Here is a 20,378-nt window from a genome sequence, read left to right on the forward strand (position 1 = left end):
ATCCACTTTCATTTAAATAAGAAATGCTTATAAAAATGGAGCATGGGTTAAAATATTAATTTCAATAACTGATATTTATTTTTACCTCTATGATTACATAGTATATAAGAGGGTTTACACTACCTAAATTGCCAAACCTATATTACTTGCACTGTGGCGAAACCTTTATTCAAGGTGAATAAAATAATATTTTACGATTTATTACACATATAGACATGAGTAGAAATTGCTATATCAGTACTGTAGAACTGTAGAACGTGAATAGTTTCTCAGTGGGTAGTGAGAAAAATGTAGATTGTGGGATAGTGTATCAACTATCAAGTAATAAAATGTAAACAAGACAGCGCGGCCTATTATTCTAGTATACTTAAATAAATCATACACATAAAACATATTGTGTTCAACCTAACATTTCAATTTCGTGAGTGAAATCCTTATTAATTTATAAAGCAACTAAAGTGATTTCCAGTGTCCCCTAGTATGGGTATGGGTAGAGGCATTTTTTTTTTTTTTTTTTTTACTCTAGATAGGGAAGCGCTTGACCACAATCTCGCCTGATGGAAAGCTAGATGCGGTCTAAGATGGTACGCGCTTCCCTAGTAGGTACCGGTTCACTCTTCGCTTGAAGACCCCCATATTGTACTCGTCGGGGAACACAGATTCAGGAAGCGCGTTCCAGTCCCTCGCGGTTCGGATGAAGAATGTGGAATCGAACCGCTTAGTCCGGGTACATGGAACGTCCACCATATGGCGATGCCTAGAATCTGTGCGCCTCGACGATCGATGGAAGAATGGGGATGGCGGAACAAGTTCGTGTAGTGATTATATACAATATGTTTCATGGACAAGTAGGTGATCAGCCTTCTGTGTCCTGCTAGACCGAGACATTTTTTTCATCCATCCCACGGAATCGAACCCAGGAACCGTCGATAAATAGGACCATACGTTAAGAGCGTTACTCCCGTTCAACGCGTACCGGCCACAGACATGCCACAGAGCAGGAAATATATGGTATATTACCGGCCGTTACTGTGCGCGAGCACAGTATTACCACAGAATAATAACTAGTAGCTAGCTACAGAAGCTTTTCTTCGTAATGGTTTTTAATGAAATATGTACCTACGCAATCTTATAAACAATAATTATGATTTAATTTAGCTCGCGTTCCAGTCGAAGCACGTATTCATTTACATACCTACCAATTTTTTTTTGAGAAATTATAGGCCTTAATTCACGGGACAACGGTTCATAATAAGTTTTATGTGGTTATACGTACATATTGAAAGAGACGCGGACTAGGGTATAAAGGCACTACAAGGGGGCAAAAATAAAACAAAATATAAAATGAATTAACGTTTATTACAAACATTGTCACATAAGCGTCATCAGTCTGTTATAAGCTTAATATTAATATACACAAGACATATTTTACAACTTTACATATAAAGCAAATAAATAATACAAAATTAACATATTCCTGTACGGATTAATCAAGCTAAATATAAATACACGCAGTATCAATTTTAAATACATTATACTCTTTCACTCTTATGCATTTCTTCTCATGATAGAACGAGACAACAGTCTTTAAAAATCTTTACTCTGGTATGTTGTTATTCACAAAACCTAAGCCGTTGCATTCGATGATGTTTTCAGAGCCTTCTGGACGAATTGAGAATTTCACCTGAAATTTTTAACATTTATTATAAACAAATATACTTCAGATTTAGATTAACTAGGAAAAAGAAGTAAAAATACGAAAAAACCCAACTATCTGCTAGAAAAGTACAATCAAAATTGGTTTAGTCGTTTTCAGAGAATAAGGAACAAACAGAACATCAACAGTTGTTTTAGTTACAAGTATACATTAAGGCATTTCAATATTAATATACATAATTATTTACCTTAGCTATAGTTTCAGCTATATGTATAGCGGTCTGTGTGTGCAGTGTGACGTCACCAACTAGTACCGACGACTGGCCTGAAGCCAGGCACATGTACAATATCATCTGGTCCTGAAACAATGACTGGCATTAACTTCACACATGATGAGCATGTAAGTAAAGAAAATATATTTACTATGTATTAAAAATTTAAAGGCAAAACAGTCTTATTTACTACAAATGCGCATTTTTTGCCCTGGAACCATACCATAGGAACCTGAGGACAGAATATGTTTCTTTATTCTTCAATTTTCCTACTTTTCGACCTTTTCCACAGTCAACAGTAAAGCAAAATCCACCTATCTTCAAAATATCCTGACCCAAATATCTGCTCATCTCAATCATCTACGACTGAACTAGTCGTAGATGATTGACAAAAAATTATATCTTCAAATATTTACAACCCTTACCAACTCCAGCAAAAAAAAAACAAAAAAATACCTGGGCATGCGAATCAACACACGCTTTAGATTCCAGAACTTTCCGTAACGGTTCCGCCGCTTTCCGCCCCACTTGCTGCGACTCGATCCCGCGTCGCCCGAGCGCGTCGCTACCAACTACGCAACCACTCGCGAATGTAGCTGCTAGACTAAAAAAAATAAATTTCTTACAAAATTTTTGCATTTCCCCACTTAAAAAAAAAATATTAAAAAAAAACTAACTTTCCGCCCGCGGCTTCGCCAGCTTTGTCTAAAACCTAATAAATTATATATTAAAACCTCTTTAATGATTAAAAAAACCTAATTTAAGAATACATAGGGACAGAGAAAGAGACTTTATTTTATACTATGTAGTGAAGAACATGTAAAAGTTAAACAAATATAATACATATGTGGATTTCTATATATTTTGTACAATCAAATAAAAAGAAAAAAAAAGTACTTATACAAATTTTTTTTTCACAAACATACAGTGAAAAATAAATTTCAAATACTAAAAATGTTTTGGAAATGTGATCCCTATACGTTTAAATTTATATTTTTTAACAATGTCGTTTAACGATAATTATAACAAGATAAATATATAATGAAAAACAGTAAGGAGAAAAATAAAAGAAAGGAAGAATCTTACACAATGCTCGCACAATTATCGGTCGCCATATTCCGATCTTCTTTATAACTGTGAATGTTAGCGGAGTACCCTCGCAGCTCGGCCTTCGCCCCGTCACTCATTTGATACGCCATCTAAAAACAGATTTTTGTAAATTTTCACATTCAGTTCTAATTTTTTGTCTGTTGTGTCTGATATACCTAAACGTATATTAAGTAAATTAACATACTTCGTGTTTGAATTTACGCAAGATAATATACATGTAGAAATTAAAGACTACCGGATTTTAAACGCGATTTATTCATTATATTATCGCACATATAAACAACAAAATCACAAAATGAATAAATCACGTTTAAAATCAGGTAAATTATTTAATTTCTAGAATCTAGACCATATTTTTGTAAAAAATATTTTTAATTTTTCCTTAAGATAATGAGTAAGGGTAATAGTTTTATACAATTGTGACTTGTTAGTTAATACTATAATTTACTCACTATATTAAAATGACTATGGTACTACTGAAATAAAGTTAATGTAAATACTAAAAAGAACTTACTTTGACAGGCAATGTGCCAGCTACAAAGCTCCAACCGTATATACTTTGAAGCTCCATTCTTTCCACAACAGAAACACTATGTAAAGATCTGACTGGAGTAACATCAACTCTGACGTGACCACCCCCCCGGGGGAAATAACTGAAACAAACATTTTTTTTTCTTTTTTTTGAAACGGACATACAAATATTATTTATATTTTTCCTTATATGAGAAATCAAAAAGCTCAGTAAGAAATAAAGTAACTGTGACCAAATTAATATAGAACTTTGATAACATAACTAAAATCTAAATATTTTTAATGTTTATACCAAATAAACATTTTTTTTATCACAATATAGAGTTAAAACACTGTCTACATGTCTACTAAATTAGAAGTATATTTAAAAATTACATGTATACATATTTAAAATACTTATTATTATTTCTAAAACTAGATTTCCGCCCGCGGCTTCGCCCGCGGTTTCAAAGGAAAATCCGCATAGTTCCCGTTCCCGTGGGATTTCCGGGATAAAACCTATCCTATGTGTTAATCCAAGTTACCCTCTACATGTGTGCTAAATTTCATTGTAATCGGTTCAGTAGTTTTTACGTGAAAGAGTAACAAACATCCATACATCCATACATCCTTACAAACTTTCACCTTTATAATAGTATTAAGATAAGATATTCCTAAACTTCACTTTGTATTGATGCTCACAATACAGGCCACGAGCCTAGTGTGGGCATCTTGGTTCAAATGATGTATAGAGTATACTACATATTTACTGTGTTAACAGCTTTATTGTAATAAGTTCAACGAGATTGTATGCTTGATTTTTTGAATAAATATTTTTTACTTTTACTTTACTTTTACTTACCCCCTCCTTATTATTTCCATAGAGAAATCCCCGCCAAACCACTTAAGGATACTCTTAAATACCTTATCCATATAGTCTATCTGAGGGGCCATGTCAGCGTTGGTGCCTCCCTTAAGGTCCAGGGTAACAGGCGAGTCGGCTAATAATGCACATGGTAAAGCCACTTGTAAGAGAAGACTTATTGAACTGTGAATATTTAATTAGTTAGTGAATAAATATACACACATAATTAGACTGTCTCTTTGACGTGACAAAGTCTTATAATTCGATAGAGCCACTGACAAAGAAGCACAATCGGACGTTGTCATGTTCAACTATCCTTAGTAAACCGACTTTACAGACAACCAATTTTTTATATATTTATTTATTGTATATAGAATCGTTCATTGTACTTACAGCAGCAGATATATTAAGGTGATTCTTATGACAATGTAATTTTTTACAATGTATAGCAATAAAATACAAAATACTATAATTCTATTAATTTTTAGTTGAATATTTAACTGATTTAAGTATCTAATTGGAGTTACATTAAGTCATACAATAGATTTTTAGTCAAAATTTTTTCTTGATATAAAAAAATAACACAGTTACTAACCCTGCAGTTTGAGTATCTGCTACATAGTGGCCTCCTTTAAGTTTTCCTGGGATAAATTCAATTTCGGTAGAGCCAATATCTGCACCTTTTAATTTGGCTTTACACATTTCAGCTACTAGTTGTATACCTGTAAAACATAATAATGAGTGATATTGTTTTTTTTTAACATGTAAAATTGGTCAATTAATAAAAAAAAAAATCTTCAAGTAGCTATGTAATTGAAGCTTATGAAGTGATAGTTAACAATATTAAAATATAATAAATTAATAGGAAAACTAACCTTTTAAATGTTGAGCTGCTAAGCCAGGTTTGCTTCTTCCTGCGCGAATATTCAATACTCTCACAGGAATACCAAGAATAGCACTCAGTGATATAGTATTGCGTAAAATTTGACCTCCCTATAAAATTAAAATATTGTTTATTGATTTATATTTAGTAAAAAATCTAATAAAATCATAAATATTGAACTGACCCCTTCTAAAACGCTTCCGTCTATTTCCAAAATTTCAGACATTATATGCGTTACCTTACTCTTATAAATCTCTGTATTAATTATTATTTTAGATAATATTTTATATATTAATAAAGAACCGGCTAACGCATGAGCTGTAAAAATTTGCAAAACAATATTTGACAATTTTGTTTTGACAAACAGCTGGTTCCAGTGTTGCCACTCAAAAGAGGCACTATAGAAAGGGTTCGAACACAGAAACAAGTTCGAACTTCGTTCGAAATAAGAATTTACCAAAGCCACTTGATCACGAATACTGATTACTGGAGCCAAGACTGGAGCGGAACTCACCAGAAGTCAGAACCACCAGAACACTAGCAATTAAAAGTGATAGTTTTTCAGTTTTCTGGTTCGATTAATGTGATTAAAATTTTGTAATATTACTAGGTATTCCAATTCCTAGAATTTTTATTGGTTGACTAAACTTCATTGGCCAATAAGAACGCTTTGTTCGAAATTTATTCGGTTCTTTTGGCATGGTAAAGCAAGGGTAAAGCGCAAAAATTTGCAAATTTGGCGCTATTTCGAGGGAATTGTATAATAAATTACTGAGAAGATTATTCTTGATCACAAACTATTATCTTAACAAAATAATAGTTGTAACCTTATAGCATTAGTTGTAATCAAGAATAATGTTCTCACTAAAAATATTTGTATTATAAATGTTAACATTTTAGGACGCACATATGGATGTCAACAGACAACAACAACATATTACATATTGACAGATGTTGGAAATCGAATCGACACGAATTTCCTCGCAAAATGTCAATAAATGTTTTGTTGAGATTAATTATTATTAACAATAAAATAGGACGCGCTTCTTGCATGTGCTGAACTTTAAAACTTGACATACATGTGCTATAAATGAACATATATCTGATGATATGAAGCTGTGATTATTTTTGGGCATTTTGATTAGCTAAAAGTTGCTCGCGTCTCCAAGAATGCAGAGGAAACCAGGATTCCCCGTAGCAAACTGCAACATCAAAATGGTATTTGTATTGTTTATTATTTAATTGTGTAGTATATAAATAAAAATACAGTATTCGGTTCCCAGTAATGCGATATAATAATATTTATTTATTTAAATGAATACTGAAAGAATAAACGCGTACAGTAATGCAATTACTGTATTAAGTTGTTTTTATGTAACGTGTACATCGTTGTTTGACCTTGCTATATTGACTTAAAGTTTGTTAAGTTGTAGTATATATGTTTATATATTTTTAATTTAATTAAAATTTTTTGGTGTTTTGTTCAAATATTGTTTATTCGTAATATGTTATTGTTTGTTTATTCATATAATGATTATGTTTAAAGCCGGACAGTTCAATAGTCCCAGACATAGCTGGTGATGATGATTGGGAGCCGCAGCAGCGGAGACAGCAACTCATAAATTTTGGCCACTCGCAGTGGACATTTAATAATTGGAGTTGGTCGGTGACTAAACAGGATTTGGGTTTGTATTGCTTTTATAGTATTTTCTTATTTTTGTCCATTATTTTTGTAAATTTATTATAAAATTCCCAATATTTAGTAAAGTTATATGCAGTTTTATCACGTAACAATTTTAAAATAGATATTTAGTAATATCCATACATGCGTTTTATTTTTGCAGATTTTGTAGAATTAGTGAATGGAAAATATACAGCTGGTGTGGCAGCTTTTGTCAATGTGACTGTGAAGAACTTGGACATCCATCGTGAGAATGTTGGGTATGCTACATCTGTGGGTGTCACTAAAGGATCCGCTATACATAGGGCAAGAAAGGTATGTTGGTATATATTCTACTTTTTCGCAACAATACATAAAGTATCACTGATTGAACATCATTTTTAATGATTGAGATGTTGTCAAGTATGTAACGAATGAACTGAATGCTATGTTTTACATTATATCAATATATTTTATGAATTTGTATATTCCAGTGTGCTGTAACAAACGCCTTACGCGAAACGCTGCTCAGTTTCGGCGGGAACGTCGCCTCAGATCTGCTTGAATTATTAGAAAGTAACAAAACGGAGACGCCAGTGGAGCCGCAGCAGGAGAACAACCCGAACCTGCTGAACAAGCTGACTGAGCCGAAGAACTCGCAGCGCAAGGAGCCGGAGGGCGTGAGCGGGGTGCGGGTGCCGCCCGCGGTCAAGAACGCGCCGCCCGTGGCGCTGGCGCACGTGCCGCCCATGCCGCCCAGCGGTCCCGCCCCGGCCAGCCTGCCCCCGCGGCCGCCCGCCAACGCCCCGCGGCCGCCGCGCCCCAACGTAAGTTTCGTGGTGCCGCTGATGGGCGGCGTGGTGCCCCCCCCGCTGTACGCGCCCCCCCGCCTGCCCGCGCCGCCCCCCCTCTACCCCAACGCCTACTACGAGTACTCGGGCCCGTGGCACTTCGCCTACGAGCCGCACGGTAACGTCAACCTGAATTTCAACGTGCCGCCCAAGAACCTCGTGGTGAACGGGCGCGGCTCCGTGGAGTGCAAGAATGCGTGCCGGCAGGGCCCCGGGCCCGAGGAGCCCGGCCCCTACCCGCCGCCGCAGAACCAGGGCTGCTGGATCAAGCCGACGATCTTCTACGACGGCTTCTGGACGGAGCAGAAGGTTAAGAAGTGGGTGGCGGAGCAGGTCGAGAAGCAATTCCCGGAGGACGCGTCCAAGGCGTCGTCCCCGGGCGGTCCAACGGAGCCCTCCGCACCCAAGTCCTAAGGGTGGAGTGGAACATATGCTGTCCGATCCTATATGTTGCGGGTGCAAAATATAAACAAAAAATACACTGCTAGTGATTACTCCTTGCCGACGTTTAATCGGTGCGCCCGAATTTATTATTTTCGTCTCTCTAATAACGAGTCTCAATTTTGAGATAAAAAATAAAAGCAATTTTAATGCATTTTATTATCCCTGTAAAAGGGTTTATGTTTCGCCCCGCGTTACAGCATATGTTTAGAAGCTAGTGTGCTCAAACCCTAAAAAGTATATTTTAAATCTCTAGACACGTAGCGTTTCGAAGTTAGTGATTATACACTTAGTTGATGTAAGTATATTTTTATTCAAAATACACTATTTTTTATCGAATTTTTCCTGAAGTTACTAGTTATAGGTATAGGATGTTAGGATGTCGGCCGTTTGAAGCTTAATGTTGCAGAGAAATATAATAGGGGTTAAGGGGCTAAATAAAATGAACATTAATTTTATGGATTGAAATTTTCATTTTATATTTATCAATCGATAGTATTAAAATATACTTATGTTTTCTTGACAAAGAATCCGAATAAATTTCGATATTAAACTATTCAAATACAATAAAACACTTGAAAATCTTATTTTACTTGTTAATTTTTAACAAAGTAAAAATACGATTTTCAAAGACTTTATTAAACAACTAAATCGCCCCGCAGAATGTAATAGAATCGGTATAGTTTGCTTTCTATAGGTACTGTGTGCAGGATTTGTAGTTGTTATAAGCAATAATAGATATATTCAGCCAATTAAAATTGATCCGATCACTGTCACGAAGTTTTAACAATAGCTGAGGGTAATGTGAGCATTGCCCGGGTATTATTTCTATTTAGGTATTTACACATAAATTAAATGTAAAACTATGATAAATTATATAATAATACCTATATACAGACAAACACACACCTACTTAAAGTTTAAACATATTTAAGTAACACAGTCTGACGAGCACGCATTAAAAAAATCGTGTGAAAGTAGTGGTTTAAGCAATAAGAGTTTAAAAAACTTTACAATCAATCAGTCAATTGCACTTTACAAAAGCCAAGAATTTACATAACATACTTAACATATAATATATTTACTTACATATTTTTTTTCACTTTCCTAAACAATACAAATTTACATGATATTATTTTATAGGTACTCAATATTTTGGAAGTAACCAGGCAATGCTGGTACCCGCCAGCTATTTTGCCTATACATATATTTACATAGCTATATAGAAATGTTTACAAATTTTTATAAACAAAGTATTGTACTCGAATTTAGTTCTAAATAAAGGAATTGCATTATGTACATAGTTCGTACGTAGATATAATGATATTGTGTGGAATTCAATACGTGTTTTTATTACAATAAATTGTTTGAAATTGAAACATGTTTGATTGTTTAGTTTTGGTTGAACCTTTTTAATTTTTTGTTTATTTTAATTTAATTTTTTTTATTATGAAAACAATACTTTTTCTTTTCCCTCATATTTCTGTCAGTGAATAGGTATACAAAATTGAAGTTAGTTTTAAAAAACGAAATCTCCATAAGTTTAATTAACGGCAGGAGGCGAGCGAGGAAGAAGCGCGGGCTGAAAGAAAAAGGCGCCAAAAACAAGCTCAGGAACAATTCAGACTAAAACAACTTGCGAAACAGAAAGACATGGGTTAGCCTTTTGATATTGTTTTGACTGTATAACACATTCCTTTTAATATTATAGACGTTATATTTTTCGCAATAAGTTACCCTAATTATAATTTGTAAACTCATTGTTCTTAACGCATTGCAGTTCATACAGATGGGTCATTTTCAAAATATTTGTACATCACGAAATTGTCAGTAAACTGTTTCGTTAGGAAATGTCAGGAAGTTGTAAAAGTAAGGCTGTATTCAGAATAAGGTAATATTACATATAAAAAAGTAAGAAGTCACTAGTTAAAAAAAAATATATTTTTAGTTACAAAATAATCAAGAAACAATCAATTTTTATAATTCTCTGTTTGGTTTTCCTTTTATTTTCTTCTATCATTAGCTTCTTTCCATTTTTGTCTTCGAGCTACTTTTTCACTGTCATTAAGATCTGATATTTTTCTTTGTCTTTGTTTCACTTTCTCGAGGTGTTTTTTCCTTTTCTTTTCATATTTTTCAGGGTTTTGCTTTTTTTAGTTTTTCAATGTATTTTTTTGCCGTTCGGCACCGGTTAGCGGCATTCTGAAACTAAAAAAAGCTGTTGGATATATGTATTTTGAATAAAAATAAAAACAAAAGTAAGCATCACTCGTGTGGGTGGAAAAGCGATCAACACTAAATGCAATAAGGCAAGCGTTATCCCATCAGAAACCACTTGTAAAATTGGAGGCCAAGACTCACTGATCCGCTTTCACTATAAAAAAGTTATCAGATCCCAGGAAAAGTCAAGTCCCTAAGCCCGACTTTACTAACCCTACATCATGGTTTAAAAAAGTATGGCCTGTAGTTACAAAAAAATAATCTTGAGAGATTTATTGTTTTTCTCCTTTATTTTTATTCGTTACATTAAATTAACACACATTTTAATATCTTATTTTCATACTTTACACATGAGACCACAGCTTTACCGTCTACAATTTACTGACGTCAGTAAATGTCAAGAAATTGTTCGTCAGTAACATGTAAAAAATAACCTAAGAAATACTTTTACACAAAACATAATCACATTTACCATTAGATTGAAAGTGTAATCTATTACTCTAGTCATAATTTAAGTATATTACAATTGCGGTAGGTGAATTCTTCAAAATGTACTTACTTTTGTTAAAAATACGTCGTTAGGAAAATGTAACTAAATTTTTTGCACAGCACACTACAGGACTTCTTCCATGTCTGGACGACGAACAAAATGGCGGCGCGTTAATGTGACCTTACTTTTCGTGACATGACCAGTTTTGCCAATGATTAGAGTTAGATTCCTCTTCTTTGTGATACAAGAAGTTGGTTAATTATGTCAATAAATCAGTGTCACGAAATTGTAACGATTGATAGGGACATTTTATAATATGTCATTCTTCGTTTATATAAGGTAATTTAAATAGTTTAATCTATCAGATATAACACTTCAAACATTGCTTTTTAATTATGATACAAAAAATAGGAAGTTTCATACAAAAATTCTGATAAAAATATTGGTTTTCATTGTCGTCCACATAGGGGACAATAAAAAAATGTATGGAGCTTTTTTTGTTACTTGATTTTCACATTAAATTTATGTAAGAATTTGAATCGCAATTCATTGCTTTTCATCAGAAATGATATGCAGTATGCTTAAGTTTAGTCTGTAAAACGTTAACAATGATTTATTTCAGTCGTAACCATATTTTTTTCGAAGATTTTTTAGGGGGACAGACATTTTGTCGTAATGTACAATTATTTTGAAAACGACCCAGATATTTTTTTTCTAACAATTATTTTGATGATTTTTTTTTGCATTTGTATTTCTGATAAGCTTATCTTCTTGTTTCTTTCTTTTGTTGTCTTAATTTAATTAAACTCTTTTACTTTATTTTCTTTGTAATAAATGCTTTCTGTGATTGGCTATTTTTGTTTTTAAATTTCCACCCCTTCAGAACATTAAAATCGGTCATTTTTTAGAAAGCAACACTATATCAATGCCCAAAACCTGTCTAACTTTACGTTTATTTCATAAATAAAGTTCTCACAATAATGGTAGTTTCAGATAATAATGAACTTGATAAAAACTGCACTAGTATTGATAACTTATTAATGGGAATTCCAACGCAAGACATAGTGATAGAAGACACGGGCAACACCATGGAAGAGAACAAGCGCAAATCTCCCGCGCCTGAGACCAGTGTTGCCAAACGACGAGCCAGTGTTATGAATAAGCTTGATGTTGTACAGACGAAATAAAATATTTTCACAGTATATTTGTTTATTAAAACAACTCCTATAGAATAGTATAACTGATAATAAGTTTTTCTTTTTGAACTGTAGTCGGGAGTAAATAATACTAAATACGACCAACATCTACGAGTTTACATCAACAATTAAAATTTCAATGGGGATCGATGACAATATTTACCAAACTTTTATGAGTTAAAGCTCCCAAGCGTAAAAGTGTTAATATTTTTTAACTATACTTAATATTAATTATTAAAGAACAGAAAAGGATTGCTTTGGTTGTCTCAACATTTTCTATTACTATCAATCTCTGATCTTTACTGATATTATAAAGCTGAAGACTTTGTTTGTTAGTTTGAACGCGCTATCTTGGGAACTACTATTCCGATTTGAAAAATTCTTTCGGTGTTAGATAGCTCATTTATCGAGGAAGGCTATAGGCCAGGTGTTCCCAAACTGTGCGCCGCGGCGCCCTGGTGCGCCGTAGAAAGTTAACAGGGGCGCCGTGAGTCGATGATCGATCTGTTTATATTCGCGTGAACCGCAAATTAGCTAGGTTTGGTGGGTATAAATTAGTATAAAAATAATATCTTCAGTAGATATGGTTCTTGCTTTTTATAAATTGACTTGAATTGTTTTTGTGATGAAAAATATCATACAGACCGAATAAAATAGCGATATTGCAACATATTGCGCTTTCAATGTTTGCGTCGTTGAAAAATCCATAAAACATGATTTGATTTTCCTTTATGGTTGAAATTACACACAAATTTTCACGTAAATAATAAAAAGGTTAAAATCATCAACCATCGCTTTAAAACTTTGTTTTAAACTGAGCGCCACGGAGTCATCCCGAGAACTACGGAAGTGCATATATTCCATATAGACTAGTGTAAAAATAATGTCTTCAGTAGATAATATGGTTCTTGCTTTTTATAAATTGACTTGAATTGTTTTTGTGATGAAAAATATCTTACAGACCGAATAAAATAGCGATATTGCAAGAGAGACTAGCAAACAATACAGAATTTTGAGGTATTTCAAAACGACAATAAAAATAAATCTAGACGTGATACAAAGAAAATGTAAGCAGCTAGTTTGTAAGATATTTTACATTATTGTGTCTGTGTGTATTTGGTATAGAGACAGAGATAGATATCATAGTCTGAATTAGCACTACTTTTCACCCAGGTACCAAGCGGGTTCTAGTATTCGAGCTAGTAGTAGATGGGGGCAAGGTAAATAAATAAAACATCACAATGCGAAATCATATTTTATTAAAATCACTAACAAGTTAAGGCCTTATACAAGTATATACAGGACTAAATATAAAAATAGTCTAACAGTTATTGTACTGAGGCGAAAAACGAAACGTGCCCTACATTCAAAACTAAACTAAAATCAATTATTATGAACTTACTAACTAAAAAGAATTCTCCAATTATATCAATCGTCACCCTACTTACTTTTAGGCGTTCTAAACACGACCCAATTAATTTTAAGCATACATTAAATTACATACAAAAATATTATATTAATAAAACTCCCGCATCTTCATACGAAGGAAAATACTACACCTTCTGTGCTTTCTTTATTTCACAAATGAAATATGTAGTTTACTAGAACATTCTCGAATGTGTTTATGACGCCTAAAAAACTTTAAATCAATTACAATAAGATCTAAGGTGATATAACAACCAAGCGTATGTATATTTCCATTTAACTAAAACAAGGTCGATTGAAACATAACCCCCAATGGATCTTCTATATTATAAATATATGTACTTTTATTTTTATACAAAAAAAACCCAGACACGATATTCAAAACATAAAATTATTTAACGTTTAAATAAAACCAAATAAACGAATGCCTCTATTTCCCATGTTTAAATGGTTTTATTTAGAACCAAATTTCAATAGTTACTTGTTGATTTTTATAAATATATTTCACTTATTTATCTTAGGAAATACAGTATTATATTTCGAACGGCTGTTCAAAAAAAGGTCGTACTTATAAAATAACCAATAACCAATTGATTTATTTCCAATTCATTTATTTTAATTTAGTGTTTTAAAAATGCGATTTATTTAAATGAAAAATACTAAAAATTAAACCAATGTTATTAACTTATTATAAATATATAACCGTTAAAGTATTATTTGAACAACCCATGGTTACATTGTTCTATAATATAAGTATTATGTATACAGTGTTATATTATAATTTATAATATATTTGCTACTATAACCGGATATCATATCTATTAGTATCATAGATACACCACGCCTTATTTATACAGTAAATAGATCCTCTAATGTTAATCAAAGTTTAAAAATATACCGCTTTATCGATCGCACAGTATTCACGCCCAACGAGAAATTGTTACAATGCATTTTATCAATTAAAGAATATGCGCATTATATATATTTTTGATTTTTTATTATTTCCGTGTTCTTAAGGGCTTGGTCTAGTAGTGCAAACAAATGCATCCTGTCATCCTATATGTAAATAATACAAATGTACTAAGGGAAAGTTGCTCCACTTAATTTTTAAAAATTAAATCATTCGTATGCATAATTTAATATTCGTAATAAATACCTAAAATGACAATTTGAAACAATTTTCGTGAAAATTACACCAGTTGATTCTTTTTATAAGTACACAAAATTTGCGAATACGTTCTATTGATATCTTCAACTTCATGTTTATATAACTGATCAACTTTAACAAAGAAATTTGGACGAAATATAAAAAAAAAATAAGCTTTACATACAAAATGCATAACTCTCTACATTTTTTTCGACCTAAGTTTCTTAGTGAAAGTTGTTCAGTTTCACTAATAAAACGGATAAACAAATTTTGTATATAATAAAAAAAATGTAATGTTTGTGTAAAACAATATAAAATAGAAAAATGTGCAAATGAAAACAAAAGATATTTATTTCTGACTAGCTTCAGCCCGCGACTCCGTCCGCGCGGATGTCGGTCTTCGCGTGGATGGTTTATTTCTCCATTTTGAACTGGGAAGACGTTTCTCACTAAATTAATATTAGACGATCATGATTCACTCCAGTCCAAACAGCAAATAAGCAGACTTCTACTTCTGCAACGTTTAGTTGTCCCTGAATTTGGAAAAAATAGTCATGATTCTTATCTATGACAAAAGTGTTATTTTTTTGCATTGTATTTCAAATATTAAATTTTTTATTTTTAACCGCATCTTCCGCATTCATGTCTTTTGCCGGAATTAGACATTTAACTTCTACTAGTCCCATTTTCCCTTCTTTAGATGGGAGTGTATAAAGTAAATTTTTTAAATATTTCTTGTTATACTTTTAAAAAGTTATTATTGTCATTTTGCTCATTAGGTAAAGTAATTTCGATATCAGTTTTAAGTTTTTTGATACCTGCAATAATAACGTCATAATCGCCTGCACATACTTATCGATTACACCCTGTATACAATCCACCATCCACATTCTGAATAATGTTTTCCTGTCCTCCTCTCCTTTACGCTGTTCACCGATACATTTTAAATGAGTAAATCTGCTACCACTGAAGGATGTTTCATTGTGATCAGCAAATTTTCACCACTGTTGTCGATTATTTGTTTTTCATTTTTAATCAGCAATTGGGAATCATCAGTTTTGTTTTTTGCAGATTAGTGATGTACCCTAACAATACGTCGAAAAGGGAAAGCATCAACGAATTATCATTTTCGTCCTCTTTTTTTATTCTGTGCGTCTCTGTTACTTGTGTTTGTTTAGTTCTCAACACCCATTGAATTTTCTATGTTATTGTGATCTTCCATTACATCTGAGTTTTGATGATGTGATGATGATCCATTCATTTTAATATTGGTAAATAGAGTTGGTGGACCAAACTAGAAATGGTGGACTAAATTTGTCAGCGCGTCTGTAAGATCAGAATATAAAACCAACATCCTGTATTTAAGTTACAAAATTAATAATCAAACAACATGCCGCTACGTTTAAAATGACTAGAAGAAAAAATTGAAACACCTCGACATATTTGGAATTTTGGAGTAAACAAATCATTTTCCCCGTATGTCCCAAGTTCAAGTTCTCAATACAAGTTTATATTATATTTCGTATTTCTCAAACGAAAAATAAACATTTTTGGAACTTCAAAAAAAATTATATTATTATAAGAAAATTTATGAGCTTACTTTAGTTTTAACTAGCGACCCGCCCATGCTTCGCATGGGTGCAATGGCGCGGCCGCGGCGGCCGGCCGGTACCGCCACAAACGCTACGTCCCGCAATTTTTAAATCTGTAATATTATCTTCGAAAATATTCACTTAAATCATACGGTGTAAAGGGCCATATAGATCTATATTAAATGAACAATGTATTCAAGGTATTTAATTGGTTAAGGATTAATGCTGTATTGGTTAAAATCGCTTCGAAAATTAGCAATTATTTGTCGTAAAAAGTAAATGACAAAAAAAGTTATTGTGGGTTATCCATAAGAGATAGACATATACCATCACGGACTTTTCTGTAGACCTTTTCAATGTGTACAATACTTACTACATTATTTTGATAAAACTCGTAGGGTTCAGCCTGCGTTTGCAATGTAAGCGGAAAAAATGTAATTATTTACGACATCACATTAGAAACCTCAAAAATAACAGTACTTCTCCACTATTTAATCGATGTTATTATAATTATAAACCTTCCTCTTGAATCACTCTATCTATTAAAAAAAAAACACATCAAAATCCGTTGCGTAGTTTCAAAGATTTAAGCGTACAAAGGGACATAGGGACAGAGAAAGCGACTTATAAAAATACTATGTAGTGAAGAAACATACATCCCTTTACTGACACCCCGTAAAATAAAGAAATTGTTGCCAATCACCTTTGTAATCTATTTGGTTTCATTAACTTTATGTTCGAAGATAATTTTTTTTCTAGTAGTTACACGCATATTTTTTTCGTTTATTTTCCATATCGAAATCAAATGTTTAAAAATATGAATATTTGCATAAAACTAAGATAAAAATAATCAATTAACAAAAATATTAAATTTAATGAAGTAGAGCAACTTTCACTTCGGTATGAAGGAAAATCGAGCGTAGAGCACACGTCAGAACGCTCCGGCCCAAGGAGCGCGACTGAAGAAATTCGCTAGGATTTTTCCTAATTATTTTAAATATTTTTTTAATATTTAAAGAATTATCAAAATTCAAAAAAAAAACTTTTTAAAGGATTAATAGTCATTGGTCTTCAACCAACTCGAATAAATTAATGGAAAAAATAACTTTTAGCAGTATTTATCAATAGTTTTTGTAAGGCAAAAAATGGGAAATTTAATGAATTTATAACGTTCTAATTAGGAAAATCATAAGTTTTTCGGCAATTGTATTCAGCAGTTTTTAATAACGACTATATAAGGATAATAATGCGCTGATCAGATTGTGTAAATTGTAATCGGTTGCAACGTAGTGAGTGCACAAACTTAGCTCGAAATGTCTTTGGGGGAAAGAGACTTATCTTGAAGGCCTGATTAAGGTAACATAAAGTAACTTTATAAATGTGAAAAAATTCACGCGCATTGCGTATATAACACTAATTGATAAACAAGAAAAAAAAATTCAGTTTATCATTTCATTATCCGGGAAAAAATTGTCAAATAACTTGTTGAAAACGCAATTTTGCTAGACTGCAGCCTTAATGATTATAAACACATAAAGATGACATTTACGGCTGTATACGAAAATTGTCAGTTATATTTTTATCTCAAACTAGCGGTCCGCCCCGGCTTCGCCCGTGGTACATGTTTACGTTTTCTCTACATAAGAACCATCCTCGTACTTCAAGGAATATAATAAAAAAAGAATTATCGAAATCGGATCAGCCGTTCTCGAATTATGCGCTTACCAACACATTTTGCGATTCATTTTTATATATAAGAGATAATACGAGACTATTCTCGGGGTTCAATTGTAATTTCAATCTTTTAATATATAAAATTATCGTGTCACTTTGTTTGAAGTTAAACTCCTCCGAAACGGCTTGACCGATTCTCATGAAATTGTGTGTGCATATCGGGTAGGTTTGAGAATCGGCCAACATCTATTTTTCATGCCCCGTCGGGATAAGAGTAAGGCATTATTATTATAAGAAACTTCGTATGAATAACAAAATTATTCGATCGACGTGTGTCGATATATCGTTTTATCGATCGTGTGTTTTCTACACTAATATTATAAAGAGAAAAACTTTGTTTGATTGTAATGAATAGGCTCATAAACTACTGGACCGATTTAAAAAAATTCTTTCACCATTCGAAAGCTACATTATCCACGAGTAATATAGGCTAGGTTTTATCCAGGAAATCCCACGGGAACGGGAACTATGCGGGTTTTTCTTTGAAAACGCGGGCGAAGCCGCAGGCGGCAAGCTAGTACCACATAAAATTACACCAAATACATCTTATTTCTTTCTAAAATATCTCCAGGATGAACACGATGTCTTAAAACAGTAATATTTTCTGTAGAATGACACAGCTATATAAGTGGTATAGCGCCATCACCTTCCCACACTGGAATTAAAACTGCTTTAGGACATTATAGTAATGATATATTCTTGGTAATACATATACAGTGAAACTTGGTTAAGTGGGACCTGGATAAGTGAGAAACCTCCATAACTGGAACTCATGCTGAGGTCCCAACACTTTGGTACTGTATTACCTCTGTTAGTGGGACGAGGTAAACCTCTATATCTGGGATTTGTTCTTTCGATTTATCATCATAGTTACCTCTATAACTGAGACAGCAAGTAAATTTTATATGCATAAACCTCTGTAACTGAGATAACATTGTATGTTTACTCATTCTTATTCATCCCACAAATTCCACACATAATTCCAAGTACGTAAGTACAAATTTTGAGCTTCAATTACCTTCAGTTTTAGTTTCGCTTTACTATCATACAGATGTTTATTTGAAAAATGTCAAACGAAAGCTACGATCGTTATCACCCCTCTGTAAATGAGACAGATATTTATTTATACCTGTATCGGTCAATTAGGGAAAGCTGGCATGTTCACAGTACTCACACTTATGCAATTTCACTTACAGTATGTTCAAAAATAAATGCGACTCTAGTTTTATTTTAAAATGTATTATTGTAATTAAAAAATTGTAAAATGGGTGCGTTGTAGATATGTATATGCAAATATAATTACTTATGAAAGCTCTCATAATTTACCTGTAAAATTATAATTTAAAAGTAAATCAATTGATGAAGTTAATTATTTATTCTAATAATAATCAATTGGATAAAAGTATTAATAATCATTCAATTATCAAATAATAATTAAATTCCTGACTTTGGTCGAGTAAAGATATCTAAGAAATATTATATTTGTAATAAGTACGTAATACCTACCAATACGCGCTAACAAATATGTGTTACATGTTTATTGTATAATTTTCACACTATTGGTTTTAAACTCAAACTCAAACATTTATACAATTAGACTTCTTCTAGAAGCACTTTTGAATCGTCATAACAGTTTAACAGTTTTAACATTTACCACCAATTCAGAAAGCAGTATCTATAGAGAAGAAGAAGAATCTATTTAATCATAATCGTAATCTTCTACTTCACTGTAACTTTCATCGCTCGAAGAACTCGATGTTTCGTTGTCGGAATTTCAAATGAGTCAGTGTAATTATCTACTTTTGGTTCAATTTCTTAATGTTATTATAAATGAGTCAGTGTAATTATCTACTTTTGGTTCTAATTGAATATATTTTTCCTCATGTTCTCGCGTCTTTCTCCAAACGTCACTAAACATATCCAGACTAATAGCATTTGCTTCCTTTCTAAATAATTCTTACACAGTTTTCAAGTTAAAGTTCACATTTTGTGATGCTACTTTCCCTTTAATTATGCCCCATAGTAACTCTATTGGGTTGAGTTCTGGATGGTATGGTAGAAGGCGCAATACACTATGTCCATGATCTTTGAGGATTGCATCAAGTAGGTAAAAATTGTGTATAGTTTGGCTTATTTTTTTTAATAATGTGATAACTCTGATTATTAATTACTTAGTTATTTGATTTTTGAAAAAAAAAATGCCGATTTTAGTCAAAATTTATATTTCTCTAACAAGATCCTTATCATCCAAATTTCCACCTTGGTGAGAAAAATTGACATTTCTAATGAAAATGAACAAAAAATTAAATGATTTTATTAAATACTG

At 32.6% G+C, this 20,378-nt stretch overlaps 2 protein-coding genes across 2 annotated transcripts; one reads left to right on the top strand and one right to left on the bottom strand.

Moving 5' to 3' along the window:
* Positions 1-1,349: 1,349 nt before the first annotated feature.
* On the bottom strand, positions 1,350-5,633 carry Rtca (RNA 3'-terminal phosphate cyclase). The gene is made up of 9 exons (XM_090110824.1): positions 5,481-5,633; positions 5,289-5,406; positions 5,009-5,135; positions 4,411-4,596; positions 3,553-3,691; positions 3,015-3,127; positions 2,385-2,532; positions 1,905-2,015; positions 1,350-1,684 (listed from the first exon to the last, which is right to left on the bottom strand). Exons 1-9 carry the CDS (start codon positions 5,520-5,522, stop codon positions 1,598-1,600), a joined length of 1,071 nt encoding a protein of 356 aa, XP_089966950.1. The 5' UTR covers positions 5,523-5,633; the 3' UTR covers positions 1,350-1,597.
* A 608-nt stretch (positions 5,634-6,241) lies between these two features.
* On the top strand, positions 6,242-9,631 carry LOC149902024 (uncharacterized). The gene is made up of 4 exons (XM_090110769.1): positions 6,242-6,514; positions 6,843-6,981; positions 7,141-7,292; positions 7,451-9,631. The coding sequence occupies exons 1-4, from the start codon at positions 6,467-6,469 to the stop codon at positions 8,219-8,221; spliced, it is 1,110 nt and encodes a 369-aa protein (XP_089966895.1). The 5' UTR covers positions 6,242-6,466; the 3' UTR covers positions 8,222-9,631.
* The last annotated feature ends 10,747 nt before the right edge of the window (positions 9,632-20,378 follow it).

Source organism: Colias eurytheme, chromosome 16, assembly GCF_061535395.1.
Source record: "Colias eurytheme isolate Ceu_HAF_F1 chromosome 16, ilColEury1 Martin Lab GWU primary, whole genome shotgun sequence".
NCBI lineage: Eukaryota > Metazoa > Arthropoda > Insecta > Lepidoptera > Pieridae > Colias > Colias eurytheme.